General features: G+C 36.8%; 1 protein-coding gene across 1 annotated transcript in view; it reads right to left on the reverse strand.

Moving 5' to 3' along the window:
- Window positions 1-17,473, reverse strand: part of LOC128992789 (scoloptoxin SSD14-like) — a 43,455-nt gene that overhangs the window by 22,239 nt on the left and 3,743 nt on the right. Inside the window, exons 2-4 of the mRNA XM_054416532.1 lie at window positions 15,550-15,786; window positions 10,100-10,320; window positions 1,383-1,581 (exon numbers count right to left, since the gene is read on the reverse strand). Coding sequence (XP_054272507.1) covers window positions 1,383-1,581; window positions 10,100-10,320; window positions 15,550-15,786 — 657 coding nt within the window. The remainder of the gene's footprint in view (window positions 1-1,382; window positions 1,582-10,099; window positions 10,321-15,549; window positions 15,787-17,473) is intronic.

Genomic DNA, 17,473 nt, shown 5'->3' on the forward strand with positions numbered 1-17,473 from the left:
AACAAAAGCACACGCAGACAATCAACAAACTGTTTTTTACACAAAAGATATGGTGTACAGCGATATCTATTCTGACACATAAATAATATATTTCTGAGTGTGTGTTGATATTAGAATAATTTATTTTACATTATTGAGCTTTTTAGGGACTTATGTCCCTACAAGCCACTAGTACTATTTAAATAGGGAATACAAGTTGTATTTTTAAGGAGATATTTTAGTGTAAATCCAATCAGGTGAATGGAAATTTGATTAGTCTGCAGGTTTGCTGCAGCGGAGGTATTTAATTTTTGACCCTCAAAACACAAAATTTTTCAATTTCTCTCTAAACTCTTTTAAAGTGCCTAAAAAATAATAATTATGTACATCAAAGTGTTTTTGTACAAACACTTAAAACCGGTGAGTGTTTGGGGATTGGGGGACACTTAAAACTATTGGGGATTGATATGGGACGGGGTTTTTAATTGCTGTTTTAATTGGTAACAGAGTAACAGAGAAACAAAATGGTAAAATTCACATGCCATTCTGATGGATAATAAATAAACTGTTGTAATTTTCTTGTTTATGGATATATTTTGATACAACTTGGTAAATTTATTTATTTTATACTAAGCTATTTATATTTTATTAGTTTCACTGAAGCAGAAAACCTAGGTACTTGTTAAACCTGATCGTATTTAAATATATTTAATTGAAAATCATTTCAGGCAGATGGTGATTCGCTTAGTCGGCAGGTTTGATGTGGCAGGGGTAATTATATTATTACATAGATTTAATATAAAATTTAAAAAGTTCAAATGTCACTTCAGTTGTAGATATATTTACAAATCTAAAATCGGGAGGTATTATCTTGCATTTATGTTTACTAGGTGATGCCTTATCAAGCATAATGACTGTAAACAAAAACAATCAACTATGGATATAAGATGAAATTTGTTATGTTATACAACTTGATTCTCTCTCTTTTACTTCGGTTATTGAATAAAAATATAAAGAGTTAGCTATTAAGTTGTTTAATATTTATCAAAACCACATTAGCAACCTTTGCTCAGAATTCATACAAAGCAAAAGTTATGCCGCCAAAGTCTAATTTCCTCAAGTTTATTCTTTACTTGAATATGGATCAAGGATTAATTACCTCAAAATTGGCATAACTGAAAGTACAAAGTAAGGACCTTTCCCATTAATTCACTACCACCATGTTTTTTTTTTTCAGGTTGAAATATTATAATTGTCCTCGAATGCTGTTAAGGGTTTGGTTGTATTATTACCTTTGACTGTGTATTGTTACATTTACATACAACTTATAGTGGTAGAGAATTAGCGGAATAGATCCCTAATTATGATTAAAATTCTAGGAACATCTAGGAAAATTACACTACCTCAAGTTAGGATCGTTAAGGGAAAATATAAACCGAAACCGGTTTTTAAGGCAGCTTTCTGTATATTCACTCATGCGGAAACCCTCTTCGCAGATCTTTATCGTAGGTTGTACTAAATCGGCCCACGGGAGACGGCCGAACTTCTCGTGCGCCTCCCTGTATCCTCGCAGCTCTCCGGGAACCCCTGTCGCGAGCGCTCCTGTAACCAACCTTTGCTTAACCAATTCAATTCAAATTATCTTTATTCATCAAGTACATTAGAAATATATACATGAATAGTGTCACATTTCTTATAAGTTATAATAAAACATACATGCTTATAGTAAATGGGAAAAATTGTAAAAGAACATAAAACTAACAGACAATAGACAATAGACAATAGACAAATAATCTTTATTTACACATTCATTAAGAATAGTAGTAGCGTCAATTTACAATTTTTTCTAAATGTTTGGTTGAGGTGTTGTTTAGTCAAAGACCTGTTGATGGTATTCTTCTAAGGAATAGAAAGGTCGATTAATGAGCCATTGATGCAAAGCTGGTTTGAGGTCATCTTCTGACTTGCTTCTTAGATCTGGAGGTAGCCTGTTGTAGATTTTCATTCCTGCGTATGAAGGTTTCTTTTCAAACTGTGCCGTGCGATGTTGTGGAAGGTTGTACTGCATGGTGTTTCTCAGGTTGTGTTGGTGCATTTCGCCACGCCTTGTAGGGTTATTTCTTACTGCAAATAACACAACTTCCTGGATGTAGAGTGCTACAAGGGTAAGTACTTTGAGTGACCTGAATGCTTCCCTGCAGCTGTCGAGTCTGTGGAGTCCTGCAGTTATTCTGACTGCCTTTTTTTGTTTTCTGAGAACTCTTTGCATGTTAGTGGCAGAGGTTCCACCCCATGCTACAAGTCCATATCTCATATGCGACTCGAAAAGTGCAAAGTATGCTACTTTTGTTGTCATGTCATCTGTTGCATTTTTTATATGTTTAAGAGCATAGATGTTTGAACTTAATTTTTTACATATATTGTCCACATGAGGGGTCCAGGTTAAATTCTTGTCGAGTGTGATGCCCAAAAACTTAGCTTCATCTTCCACTTCTACATCTGGGAGTCGTGGCACTTCTTGAGATTTACGGCCAAAAGCTATTTGAGTTGTTTTAGACGTGTTTACTGCGAGATCATTGTTATAGCAGTATTGGTAGGCCATACTGAGTGACACATAGGATTTTACTTCTAGATTTTCAGCTAGTGGTTCATTAAACACTAAGGTTGTGTCATCAGCATACATAAGAGTAAGGCAGGCGTCTCCTATTTGTTGCGGCAAATCGTTGGTAAAAAGAATAAACAGTACCGGACCCATAACTGAACCTTGGGGAACTCCTCGATTTATTGGTTGAAAATTTGATCTTGTTTTTCTTATTAGGCTGTTATCTCTGTGCCTTAGTTCTACAAACTGACTCCTGTCTGTAAGGTAGCTTTGAAACCATTCTCTTAATATCCATGATACCCCCAGGGAATCCAGCTTTTTAATGATTAGCTGGTGGTCAAGGCAGTCAAATGCCTTACTGAAATCAAGAAAGATTCCTGTTGTTAGATTTCCTTCATCTAGGCTGTCAATCAGGGACTCAACCATCTGAATTATTGCTGTTGTTGTGGATTTCCCTTTTGTAAATCCATGTTGAAGGTTGTTTAGTAGGTTGTGATTTGTGCAGTGGTCTAAAAGTCTTTTTAAAACAACTTTTTCGTATATTTTGGAGAAGGTGGAAACGAGGGAAATTGGTCTGTAGTTGCTTGCTTCTAATGTGCTACCTTTTTTAAATTTCGGGTATACTTTAGTTATTTTAAGTAGTGAAGGAAAGATGCCTTGTTTTAGGGACTTATTTATCAAATCAGCCAATGGTAGTGCTAGTTCATTGCAGCAATGCTTAAGTATTTTTGACGAGATTTCATCAATTCCAGACGAGTTTTTTGCTTTAAGTTTGTTTATAATCATTTTAACTTCCTTCTCGTCTGTGCTTTGAAAGGAGGAAAACAGTGGACCTGTTTGAGTTATGTCAGGAGTTTGAGCTGTGGTCTTTAGGTGTTTTTGTTTCTCTACTGTTTTTTCTCCTACTTGTGTAAAAAATGTATTCAAATGCTCTGCAACATGGGTCACATTACTTATGAGTTGGCCATCTACTTGAAGGGTTATTTCATTTAGGGATGTTTCCTTTTTGGACCACACTGTGTTTATTGTTTCCCAGATAGCTTTAGATTTATTTTCAGCTTTCATCAACTGGTCAGAGTTAACCTTTTTCCGCATCATTTTCAAGTACAGGTCATAGTTCTTTTTATTTTCAATAGAAACCCTTCTGTCATCTGGATTTCCCGTCACCTCAAACTTTCTTAGAGCTTTAAGAAATTCGGCTTTAAGTCTCACTGCTTCTGGGTCCATGGAGAATTTTAGTTTATGTTTTCTTTGTATTTTTATCTTCTTTTGGGGGCAGGCTGCATCCATAGCTACTCTCACTATGTTACTAAAAGTTTTAAAAGCTTCTTCGGCATTGTTTATTGAGGTAACACTAAGCCAGTTTTCTTGACTGAGAAGATACTTGAGGTCTTGCAGGTTTTTATTTTTTAGACAGCGTCCAATTTGGGCAGGATAACTTGAGTTGATGTGTGAGTTGAAGTTTACAGTACAGAGTTGAGCAGTATGATCCGAAAGTCCTGCATTGATGATTTCTGGAGTGAGTTGGTTTGTGTCCATATTTGTACATATCCAGTCAATGGAGGTTTGTGTTAGATTTGTTATTCTCGTAGGTGGAAGCTGTAGTCTCTGGATGTTGTGCATAGCAAGAGTTTCATTTAAGATAATGTGTTTCCTGTTTGGGTTACACAAATCAACGTTAATATCTCCCATGATGATAAGAGGGGAATTTTCAATTTTTGTTTCCTCAATTAGTTCTGTAAAGGTGTTTAATGATTCCTCAAGGTCTCCGTTTGGGGGTCTGTAAGTTCCCAGTACAAACAGATTTGAGTTCTTGAATTCTTGAATTCACAGTTGATTGAAATCACAGTTAAAACATACTTTGATTAGTAGGGAAAGAAAAGTCAATTACAGTTCATCAAATGAATAAATAGCCCTGCTAATGAGAAATTTCTTAAGTTTATTTTTAATTTTTTTTATATTTACTTCTGCTTGTATGTCCTTTGGAAGTTTATTATAGAATTTTATTCCGGCGTATTTGGGTTTTTTTTCGAAAAGGCGCAATTTATGAGGACTTAATGCTAACTTGCCTCGATTTCTTGTAAGATAATCATGTTTCTTTCCAACCAGCTCTATTTCATGAAATCTGTTTTTAACGGATACCACTGTTTCAAAAACATACATGCCGAAAACTGTCATTATATTTTCTATTTTAAACATTCTCTTAACAGAAGTTCTAGGTGGAAGGTTGTAAATTATTCTTATAGCTTTATTTTTTCATTCTTAATATAGATTTTAAGTTTCTCTTATTGGTTGAGCCATAAAGGGAAATCCCAAATGAAATCACTGAATGTATGTATGAAAAGTAAACCAACTTCAAAGTTTCTATTTCGCAATAGTTTTTTAATCTAGTTAAGGCATATAATCCAGAAGAAACTTTTGAAAGTACTTTTTCAACCAACAGAGTAACTTGGTCTACTAATCAAGAGGGTTACCAGTTCAATATAACTGACAACCTTTTTTGACTAGAGGTGTCACCAGGGGCCAAATAAACCATCTTTTCAAATTCATGTATATTTACTGGGTAGCACAAAAACTGGGACACATGGATTAAAGCAGCGTGGTACCAGTGGAGAGGAGCTGCCTGTGACTGCTGAGCAACCTTAGCTTATTTTTTTTTTTTTTTTGCAGTGTTTCCAGTGAAGCCACGTGTTGATCTTCTAATATTAATATTCTAAATTACTAAAATGAAGTGTCAAAAGTGTTAAAACGATATTGTTCAAACTCGGGACGGATGTAAATGCGCGGATTGCCAATCAATTTTCCACATTACTTGCGTCGCAGACACATACAAGAAGAAATCTCCCAAGAGCTGGAAGTTTGATGATTGTTCTTTTGGAACCACGTCTGAATCAAGGACCAGTGAAAGTGTAGAATCAGATCGTGGACAAACAGCAGTATTGAACGCTGTTACCGCACTTTGTTCCGAAATGAACTCGCGATGGGATCGCAATGGCACCGAACAGGACCAAATGCAAATGGACATTAACAGTATTAACAGTGAAATACGTGATTTAAAAGTGGAAGTTACCCGTGTCGGAACACAAGCTAAAAATACCGAGAAAAACGTTGAACAACTGCTTGAAGATAATAAACGCATTTGTGAAGAATTAGCCAAAAGTCGAGAGGACTTGCTCGACCTTCAACATCTACGGCAAAATAACGTAATCGTTTCAGGTGTGCCAAAGTTGCCGAGAGGATCAGATGTATTCCAGTTGATAGCACAAATCGTGCATCTTATCAATGTCCCGTATTATCGCTCGGACGTCAACGCGGAGCACTGGCTTCCGAGCCAAGACAGTGACGACAGAACACAGCCTTTTATAATATCTTTTGTGTCACGCATCGTCAAAAACGAGTGGATAGCAGCGAGACATTTCAAAAGAAGTTTACTGGCATCAGAGTTACGCCCGAAGTTCCCAGATCATCAAATCTACATAAATGAACATTTGGCTCCTGAAACACGAACAATGAAATGAAATGAAATGAAATCTTCAACAAAGGACACAAGCTACTCAAGGAAGGGAAACTGGAGTCTGTCTGGACGTCCGATGGCCGAGTTCTTGTCAAAACGACCCCCAAGGGACGACCGACTCGAGTAACCAGGCTCCAACACCTAGACTGCGTGACGTCACTGCGCGGCAAATCCACCACCGACTACAGCTCACCGTCACCCGAGTCAACAGAGACATCGGCCACCACAAGGTCACCGACAGCTACCCAGACCACTAACACTAACGGATAGTTCAACTATTCTACATCAGGTAGGTGTTGTTTGCCATTTTGATGATATAACTATATACGGGAAAGATATGGAAGAAAATGACAAAAATTTACATAGTGTTTTGTGTAGGCTCCAGGAAAAGGGCTGGACACTTAACAGATCAAAATGTGTGTTCTGGCATGACAGTATCAGTTTACTAGGCCACCTTGTAACTAAAAATGGTATTAAGCCAGATCCCTCTCGTGTTGAGGCTATCCAAAAACTCAAGACGCCAACTAATGTTAAAGAACTAAGGAGAATTCTAGGTGTTGTCAATTACGTAGCCAAGTTTATTCGTAATTTGTCGACCATAGTTCATCCATTACATGCTTTACTGCAAAAAAACATAATTTGTTTGGGGCCTGATCAAGACCAAGCTTTGGAAAAGATTAAACTGTCATTGATGTCCCAACCGTGTCTCGCTTTATACAGCATGTCTAAAGAAACCTTCCTCTCAGCGGATTCCTCGTCATACGGTATTGGAGTTGCACTACTTTAGCTTCAAGAAGATGGAACTAAACGTCCTGTGGCCTATGCTTCGAGAAGTTTGTCATCAGCCGAACGTAATTGGGCTCAAATAGAAAAAGAAGCTCTAGCGATTGCATGGGGGTGTGAACGATTTGAACACCTCATATTAGGGTTGCATTTGCATATTGAGACAGACCATAAGCACTTGCTCTCCATATTAAAGATAAAAGACTTGGACAATATTACTCCCAGGCTTCAGAGAATACGACTCCGACTGATGAGATATACGTATGATATTACCTACACGCCCGGTAAACAGTTGATTTTGGCTGATGCACTGTCTCGAGACACAGAGAACTCTGAAGAGGAATGGGAACTTACAGAGGAAATCCTTGCATATATACAAAATATTGACACTACTCTAACATCAGTTTCAGATGAAAGGTTGCGAGAAATAAATCAAGAAACTATGAAAGATGAAACTCTAAAACATGTGTCACAGTATTGTGCGAAAGGTTGGCCAGAAAATCTAAGATTCCAGAGGTTGTATTGCCCTACTGGTATCATAGAGAAGATATAAGTGAGCAAAATAGTAAACTTCTCTTTGGAAGTCGTATTATAATACCGAATTCTCTAAGAGCTAATGTACTAAGAAGTATTCATGAAGGACATCAAGGCAAAACAAAATGTAGATATTTTGCAAAATTTACTATGTGGTGGCCTCGTCTTTCTCAACAAATCAAAGAACTAGTAGAAAATTGCAAGATCTGTGCAGAAAATCGCGCTACGAGAGCAGAGCCGCTGATACCAACCCCTTATCCGGACAGACCTAGGCAAATAGAGGGTGCCGATTTGCTAAAGTGTAAAGGTCACTGGTATCTCTTAATCTCAGACTATTATTCCAGGTTTATGGAGATTGCTAGACTAAATGATTTAAAAATGGGCACTATTGTGACATATACAAAGTCCATCTTCGCACGTCATGGTGTACCTGAGACAGTGAGAGCAGACTGTGGTTCTCAATTTGACTGCTTTCAATTCAAACAACTTGATCGTGATTATGGATTCAAATTGATTACATCAAGCCCAAAATTTCCACAAAGCTACGGCTTCATCAAAGCGCAAGTAAAAAGCTTTAAGTACCACTTAGAAAAAAGTGATGATCCCTACAAAATGCTACTTATGTTAAGAGCAACTCCTTTAGAAAATGTGATAAGTCCAGCGGAATTATTTTCGGGAGAAGGATCCGCACTTATGTTCCGATAATGTCTGATCAACTAAGACCCTATCTGGTAGACACTGAAAAGTTAAGGGAAAAGGAAGAAGCAAGAATTGATCGTCAAAAGATTTATTTTGACAAAAGACATAGAATTGGCTGCTCTACCTGATGTAGCTCAAGTCCATATAAAGGACAGGAATCAAGAAGGAACTATATTAAACAAACATCCTGCCCCTCGATCCTATGTAATTCAAACGCAAGATGGTTGTTTGCGGAGGAACAGAAGATCACTGCAAAGATTTAGCACTACTATGCCTTCTGATCACTCTCAACCAGCACTGCAGACCAGTCCTTCAGAACACCTGAGAAGATCAGAACCTTTCGATCATCCTGCAATGGCATTGCAGACAGTGTAGTGTTATAAGTTAAATTAAAATATAGTTTAAATAAGACAAATACTTTATTAGGTAGCTTTTACAATAAATCCAGATTCCCAATGTTTACCAACAAAAACTAAACAAATAATACTCTAACACCATATGTTTCCAATTCCAAACACATATTATGAATAACAACACATCTCCCCTTTAAAGATCGAACCTCCGAATAACAAAGATTTATACATCCGGACATCACAAACTCACTAATTTAACTGAAATTACGTTCAAAATCACTAAAACACTCTGAAAATATCTCAAATTCATTAAAAATGTAGGAACAAAATCTCAAACCAACTTTTATGTTAGCCACATCAGCTGACTACTTAATAATTTACTGGTTGGCTACTTAATATGGATAGTGCCTGGCTCTGTGATAGTGCGATTCTGACGCCTAAAAACGAGCAAACAATGCAGATAAACATTTAGGTGATAGCTCTCTTCCATGTCAAAGAACATACTACCCGGAGATGCTGTAAACTACCCGGCAGAGATTCTCAACTAAGAATCAGGAGCCCGTTTGCCTGCCTATGGAGGTTTACCCTGAAGGTTGGAGCTGCAAAGAAACTTACATCCAGCCAAATTGTAAAATGGGACGCGTCTTCGTATTCGCTGTCTCCATTGATACATAATTGAAGCAGAGATTCTCACGGGTTGTGGTGATGGGGAATTGATATTCATCCCAATGATTAATTTCATTAATTCCTAGCAGCTACCCGTTAGACTTCAAGCGGCTACAGTCCCCGTTGTACTTGCTTTGCCATGACGATTAATAAATCACAAGACCAGACGTTGTCCACAGCCTTGTGGAACTGAGCGGATCAGCATGTTTCTCTCACGGACATTTGTATGTTGCGTATTACAGTGTGACATCCAGCAAAAGCCTTCTTCATTCATGCTCCAGGAGGTGTATGAGGAGGCACTCCGATAAAACACAAACATGCCCTTTGTCCACAAAAGAAACCTAGGGTGAAAGAAGGGGATGATATTCTAAATACCATCATTTACACCACTTCTCATTTAGATGTTTTTTTGTAATTTAGTGTAAAAAATACCTCATTAGGTTTAATAGTTTAACTGTAATTATTTCCATATAATTTTTCCATTTGTTATAACTCTTTCTTTTTATCATTACTGTAAATTAAATGCTCAAATTTATACTTGACATGTAACCTCATTGTATTGTTTGTACTGTATATTTTATTCAACCAGTACGTAGAACGGGTACACAGCTAGTAAACAATAACAGTATGTAGATAGATAGAAGCAATTTACATCATTGGGATATCAATTAAAGATTATATGTAACAAAAGGTCAACGTTAGGCAGTAACAGGACCAGGGTTAAGACTGTTCCTTAAAAGTACCAAAGCCGTTGAAGTACACAAAATACTCTAAATTACGCAGAATCAGCTGAATGTTAGCCTAACTTGCACCAATCACATTTCAGTTTACATATCAACCTAAATTATAAGAAAAAATTCATAATTCTGAAACAACTAAAACCCATAGTTTTAAACCACATGGAATCCCTCTACATTTTCACATGTGACAGAATGAGAAAATTGAAAACAATTACATTAAAAAACCTACCATCATCAGACTTATGGAGCTTGCGGGCGAACATATCCTTCTTAGCGGCTCCTGGAGCAGTGTCTCTGGCAACCAGAGCGTGAGCGGTCTTGGTCTTGCGTTGGTACACTGTCATGATGAACCCTCCGCCCAGTCCCATACTCTGCATGTTGACCACCCCGTTGCAGAACAGTGCCGCCACAGCAGCATCCACTGCTGAACCTTCCTTGGCCAAGATGTCTCTGGTAAGCCACATAACAGGTTGGTGTAAAGATATATTAAAATAAGGAAAGCCAGAAGTACTGTTACCTTACTGTTCAGACTAAAAAGTAATTAGTTTTCAAAATTGTATACCTGACCTATGAGCTTTCTTTCAAACAGATGTTTTAAGGAACCAAACACAAAAGTTAATCGGGAAAACAGTTCTTCAAAATACTAGGTTACACTAAATTTTAGCCCTTGATGGTACATGGAAAGTGAAAATTTAACTGTTCTGTATAAAATCTAATCAGGTTTAGTTTCTCAAATTTGTAAAAAAAGGCAAAATATTCTCTAAAGCCAAGCTATGCAACTTTGAATGATAGAGTCTCAAGTTTTTTATGTTGCTTTAGAATGTGTCAGAGTACCAGTGTAGGGCTAGACCTAGTAACTTTAATACTTAATTACATTTTAGTGAGTTGACTTGAGAAAAAGACCCTCAAACTATAAGCAAAAAAATTAATTGTGTGGTAACTTAGGCTACTTTTACAAAATTTACTTCTTTTAACTATTGATACAACCATCTTAAAACAACCACTTGCAAACTGATGTGACATGTTTTTCCTGGAAAAATAATTGTGACTTGAGTGTTGATTGGCTTTTGGAGGTGGGCTTTTATGGGGGGATTTTGGGGGGGATAATTTTTTGCTACCTGTCATAATGATTGTATAGTTTTATATAAGCTGCCCAAAAAAAATTTCTAAGTACGGTGGTTCACTATCAACACAAATAAAATTTTGCCATTTGTAATTAAGATTGCATCTAAGAATGGTAAAAACACACCTTGTTAGACAATCCTAACATGTACGGTAGGGTAAAATTTTACTTGCTACTTGTTTTGGCGGTTCTTTAACTCCTCGTTCGTCAGGCTTACAAAAATATCCAGTTCTGGAGGTGTCGTCAGAGTACATTACAAACATTTAACGCAAAACGATTACAGGTAGGCCATCAATTTGCTGTAGTAAATTGCTGTCGGCAAGACTGGAAGTAAACTGAATCAGGTGAAGGTTATGATGTACCAACGTGGTCTCTGGATTGTCATCTGCGTTTTCAACAGCTGATATTGGACTATTGTAGTGACTGAGAAGAGTGTTGAAAATATTCATAATTAATAGAGTGTTTTCATTCAAAATTTGTGTGCTGTCCTTAGTATTATGTGTTTATATATTTCAAACTCTTCCAAAGTAATTAATAAATTTCCTTTCCCGCAGTAATGTCGAATTTTGAGACCATCATTTATATCCAGCATATAAAATGGTTATTATCAATCGTTTTTGTCAATAATTTTGAATGGAAAACTCAATTATGAATCCCTTTATATTTTCAACACTTTCCTCCGTCACTACACTACAATTACAGTATAACCAGTATAAATTTCGGCTTGTGCAGGCACTTGTACTGTCTGTGTTTGATTACTGTCTTCCGGTGTATGGTAATGTTATATCACTGGGAGACATGAGTCGGATGCAGAGGGTGCAAAACATGTGCGTCAGGTACGTCTGCGATCTGCGAAAATTTGATCGAATTTCATCAGACCTCACATCTCTTGGCTTATTGCCTATGGCTGACCTGTGCCTTTTACACACTTCCTGCATCATCCGGAGGGTACTGTCAGAGGAGAGACCTCAGTACCTGAAGGTAAGACTGAGAGCTCGCTCTGAGATGCGATCCCGATGCACACGGCAGGATGACATGCTGGAGATGCCCCGTGTGCGCTGTGAGTCCGACCGTTGTGGGTTTTCTTATTTTGCCCCTAAAATCTGGAATAAATTGTCATCCAGGACTGAGCCAGGGGTGTTGGACAGTGAAAAGTCATTTAAAAAATATATAACAAATGGTTTGAAGAATGGTAAAATAATTAGGAATAGAGAACATATTTTAATTTTTAATTAGCCTAACTTAAGATTTGAGAGTTGCTTTTGTTTTATATTATTTATTTATGTTGAAGTGAGTTGTTTTGAAAAACATATGTTGTAATATGAAAAACGCTCAAGAATAAAGACGATTTTCATTTCATTTCATTTCATTTAACCCATGTTAACCAAAACCCGGGTTAACCGAAATGGTTCTATAAAATAATATAGGGTTGTAAAATGCTTAAATAACTTCAGTTGTCTGTTGTAAAGTATTTTCTATCCGATTGTAACATTTTGTAGCTGAAGTAAAACACTGTATTATATAGACATTCTCTTAAATTCATTTTTCCTACACACTGTGGTAATACATTGGCTATTTTTAGCATATGATGGGTTAACCGAAAAATAATTATCCAAAACGGCTCTCCCCCCTTTATTTCGGTTTAGCGGGGTTCTACTTTAGTTCAATATAAGCTGTAGATAACACAGACGACAATCAGACAATCCAGAGACCACGTCGGTCCGCCATAACCTGATTCAGAGTACTTCCAGTTCTGCCCGCGGCAATGTTAACGCATGAATTGATAGGCCTATCTGTTATCATTTAGTGTTTTGTGTTTAATATTTGTAACATATTCTCACGAAACCTCCAAAAGTGGATCCTTTTGTAAGCCTGGAGATGGTGGATTTAAAAGAACCGCCAAAACACTACCATTATTAGTCTTAAAACTCAACCATGGGGTTATCAAAATGAATTATAAGATTATTGTACTTCGTCAAAAAACCTTTTGTGGTGCTGGTGGCAATTATTATATTGTGGGTATTTTGCCCGGCGGTTTTTGTAGAAGGCAGCCTGGGAGTGGCAAGCAACCCCTCCTAGTCTGCTCTATTTCGTGACCTAATTTTGAAACAAGATACTTTTGCCAAAGTATTATTCGTGCACTTAAAGTAATTTAAATTCTTAAGCCCTATAAAAATTTACACCACCTAAATAAATTGTACAGTTACAGTACTGTGTTGGAGTAGAGAATTCACCGAGTATATTGTTGAACGTTTTGAAGACGTTGCCTATTTTAATACTGAGCACCTGTTGGCTGACAATACAGATTCTAATTGTAAATTGAAAAACTTATAATTTGTCCATTACTTAGATATAACTTTAAGGTTATCTTATAAAAAGATAGGGCATTTGCCAGGAATTATTAAGGAAATTGACAGGAAAGCAGGCTTACCTTTAAATTTAAAGGTAAGCCTGCTTTCCTGTCAATTTCCTTAGATATAACTTTGTATTGTTAAATTACGTTTCCTATTAAACATTTAATTTTGATTATAAACAAGTTTGTCAAGTTTACTAAATACTTGAAATGCTCGTTTTATGTGTTAAAAGGGAAATTGCCAGGTAAATTGGAGGGGGGAGGGTAGGTTGAAATAGAGGGCAGCATAAATTAAGGGGGGATTGCGCCACTGGGCACCTCTGCCAGAAGATTACGATTTCACATGTCAAGTAAACTTGCTAAATAGTTCTGCTACAGTAGAACCTCTTTAATCCGAACTAATTGGGACCAGGGGTAGTTCGGACTATTGAATAGTTCGGATTACAGAACATATTGTTGTTTTTACATAACAATAGCTAAAACATTGCTAAAATTGATCAACATTATTTTGGGAAAAGTGAAAAATGTTTTATAAAGGAAAATACAGTGTTTATTTAATACAGTAGTAAACATGGTGAATAAACAGTACTGTAAATTAAATACAGTATAAAATAAAGAACTACAGAGGCCGCCAACCTCTTTTAAAAAAAAAAAGAAAAGAAAGAAAAAAACTGCCGTACTGTGTATAGAGTACAGCAATTAGGGGTTCGGATTAAAGAGTACTGTACATGACAAAGAATATAGTTCATCTCACGGGCAAAAGCGTCTTTCAGCCTTGCTCTTTTTTCGACCTAGGCTTCACCTCGGTCGTAAAACTTGAGCTCAAGTTGAAAAGAGCCACTTTATGCCCTAGTGATAAAATAAACTATTTCTCAGATAACAAAATCCACTATTCATTTTTAAACTTTCATAAAAAAAATTTTAAAATCAATATTAATTAAAGAAACTAATCAATAAAAGAATATAAATACAGGGTGGCTGAAGAGTAACTTGCCCCCCCTCTTAACTTTTCAACCATTTGAGATATTCAAAATCGGTTTGCGGCAACCTTCTTAGATATGAGGGGCTACAATAATGATCGTAAATTTTGAAAACTTTGCCCTTAGGGGTAGCGGGGGTAGGGGGTAGCTCAAAATTTTCAAACGACAAGTATAGTCGAGTTTGGTATCATTTTACAGGTCTTAACAAAACAATTAACATAAAGAAAACGAAAATCGGCCCACTAATAACAAAATGGCGCCGTAAAACGTATCAAATCCAAATATCCATGAGGGTGGCTGAAAATTAACTTGCACCCCCCTTTATCTTTTTAACTATTTGAGATATTTGAAATTGTTTTACGGCAACCTGTTTGGATCTGATTGGGTACAATAATTATGGTTAGTTAAAAAAAATTTGCCCTTAGGGGTAGTGGGGGTTGGGGGTAGCTTAAAATTTTCAAACAGGAAGTATGGTCGAGTTTGGTATCATTTTACAGGTCTTGACATAACTAAACAATTAACATAAAGAAAATTGAAATCAGACCATTAATAACAAAATAGCAGCTAAAAATGATTAAGACAATGGTTAATTTAATTAGAGTAATTTAAATAGCAATCTCTTATATTAAATTATCTTATTTAATTTATCTTAAATTATCTTATTTAATTTATCTTAAATTATCTTATTTAAATTAGGCCTATCTTAAATTATTTAATTATTATTATTATCTCTATAATCTCCTTTATTAAAATTTTTAATAATGGGGGGTGCAAGTTAATTTTCAGCCAGCCTCATGGTTATTTGATTTGATACGTTTTAGGGCGCCATTTTGTTATTAGTGGGCCGATTTTTGTTTTCTTTGTGTCAATTGTTTTGTTTCGTCAAGACCTGTAAAATGATTCCAAACTCGGCTATACTTGTTATTTGAAAATTTTGAGCTACCCTACCCCCGCTATCCCTAAGGGCAAAGTTTTTAAAATTTACCATAATTATTGTAGCCCCATATCTAAGAAGGTTGCCACAAACCGATTTCGAATATCTCAAATAGTTAAAAAGATAAAGGGGGGGTGCAAGTTACTTTTCAGCCACCCTGTATAAGAACTCTTTGAGAACGTTTGTTCAGTACAAGGAAGTGACAAATATTAGATTTTGAAGTGTTCTTTGATATCCTCTGTAACCACTGATTATCTACATGATCGTTTATATGATGCAGTTACCCTACCTGCCGATGCTTGAGCACGGGTTGCCATCAGTGCAGACGGCTGCCTTGCGGAAGCTGTGCTCTAAACTCGGGGAGGGTGGCAGTGGTTCTTCGGGGTCTGGAAGCTCCCTTGGAAGCTTGAGGTTGATGAAGCGAGGAGCGAGACCACCGAAGGTTTTCCGCCAGTTAAGACGGGTAGAGGAGGCGACTAAAATAACAACAACGCAAACTGCTGCGTAGCGCCCCTGTACACTGTACCTGGAATTAAAATATGTTGAACTTAGTCCCCTCTCTCTCATAAGTTGCTGGTTTGTTTAAGTTGAGGATCGATAAGAAAACATTGTTGATCGTTCTAAACTGAACCAAGCTTAAATAGCCTACTAATAAATATCCTGGCTAAACACAGGCTGATTTTGTCAAATCTGTCACCTCATTTATTAAACACTCATCCTTTGCTAATTTCAATCTGCTGTGTCATTGTAATAATCCATATTTATTCACGTAGATTATTGTGGGCTTCACTCACCTTTATTTTTGTCTGTGATGTCCGGGACTCGTCAAAACACACATATATAAAACACAAAATCGTCCACGGCATCAAAAGTCCGACGTTTCGCGGAACTCAAAAAAACGTTCCGCTTCTTCAGGAAACCTACTGCTACAGGTCAATACCTCAACTTTGCCTCTAATCACCCCACACACGTCAAGACAGGTCTAGCCATTGGTTTGATTAAATCTGTAGTACTGAGAAAATTTTTAAAACAGAACTGGAAAACATAAAAACACATCTCCAAAACTGTGGATACCCTCCCCTCATTTTTGCTAAGGCCTTAAAAAGCTTAAATAAAGTAAACATTCCAGAAGACCCTAGTACTAAGATAAAACCTCTGACCACTGTATGTATTCCATACGTTAAAAATATTTCTGAAAAATTGAGACGGGTGAACTCCAAATACAATAGGCTATAAGAACTGTTTTCAAAAATAAATATACCATCCATAGTCGTGTCACAAAACTAAAACCCGTTAATGAGCAACAAAATACAAAAGACATTGTCTACAAAAACCTGTGTTCTTGTGGCAGAAATCATGTGGGCCAAACTTCTAGGCCAGTTCAAGTTTGAATTGAACACATAAAAAAGGTCAAAAACAAGGATAAGTATGGCTTTAAGATAGGTGAGCACGTTGTAGAAACGAATCATATTGTTGATTGGGGTTCGTCTGCAATTCTATACAAGGAGTCTGATTGGAGGAAACGAAATACGGCAGAGTCGCTTTTCATGGCAATAGAAGACGAGCCACTCTCACGACCATCGGTGGATGTCAGTACAGTGTACAACATTGTTAAAAACGAACTAGAACAACTACGAGATAAGGCCAGGAGCGTGAATGGCTTATCAACAATGGACAATGCACCTACCCCCGCCCCCGCCCGTCCTCCTCCAAGCTCAGCTGATCCGGCAGTCGTGGTTAGGCGTTTGACCCGCGTGCGGGCTAAAAATAGTATATTTCCACCCTGAAGAAGCGGAACGTTTTTTTTGAGTTCTGCAAAACGTTGGACTTTTGATGCCGTGGACGATTTTGTGTTTTATATATGTGTGTTTATGTGTGTTTTGACGAGTCCCGGACATCACAGACAAAAATAAAGGTGAGTGAAGCCCACAATAATCTACGTGAATAAATAACACCTCGCCTAAAAGCATGTCGTTCAGAAACAGAATCCATATTTCGTACAGAGGGGATATTCAATATATATGTTGAAATATATTTATATATAATTTCTTAACAGAATTTGGAAATGCTGGAGACAGAGCGGGTTTCTATCATTATTATATAAATCCATCTATAAATGAGATGAACGGAACTGGGCTTTAAAATTTGTCAAATGATATTACTAAAACGACAGGTTGCGTATTTTAAGACGAAGATGTTCAGAATTGGTGTTG

The sequence above is a fragment of the Macrosteles quadrilineatus genome, unplaced genomic scaffold, assembly GCF_028750875.1.
Source record: "Macrosteles quadrilineatus isolate MER2022 unplaced genomic scaffold, UCM_ALF_1.0 Scaffold_1__1_contigs__length_201487025, whole genome shotgun sequence".
Classification (NCBI taxonomy): Eukaryota; Metazoa; Arthropoda; class Insecta; order Hemiptera; family Cicadellidae; genus Macrosteles; species Macrosteles quadrilineatus.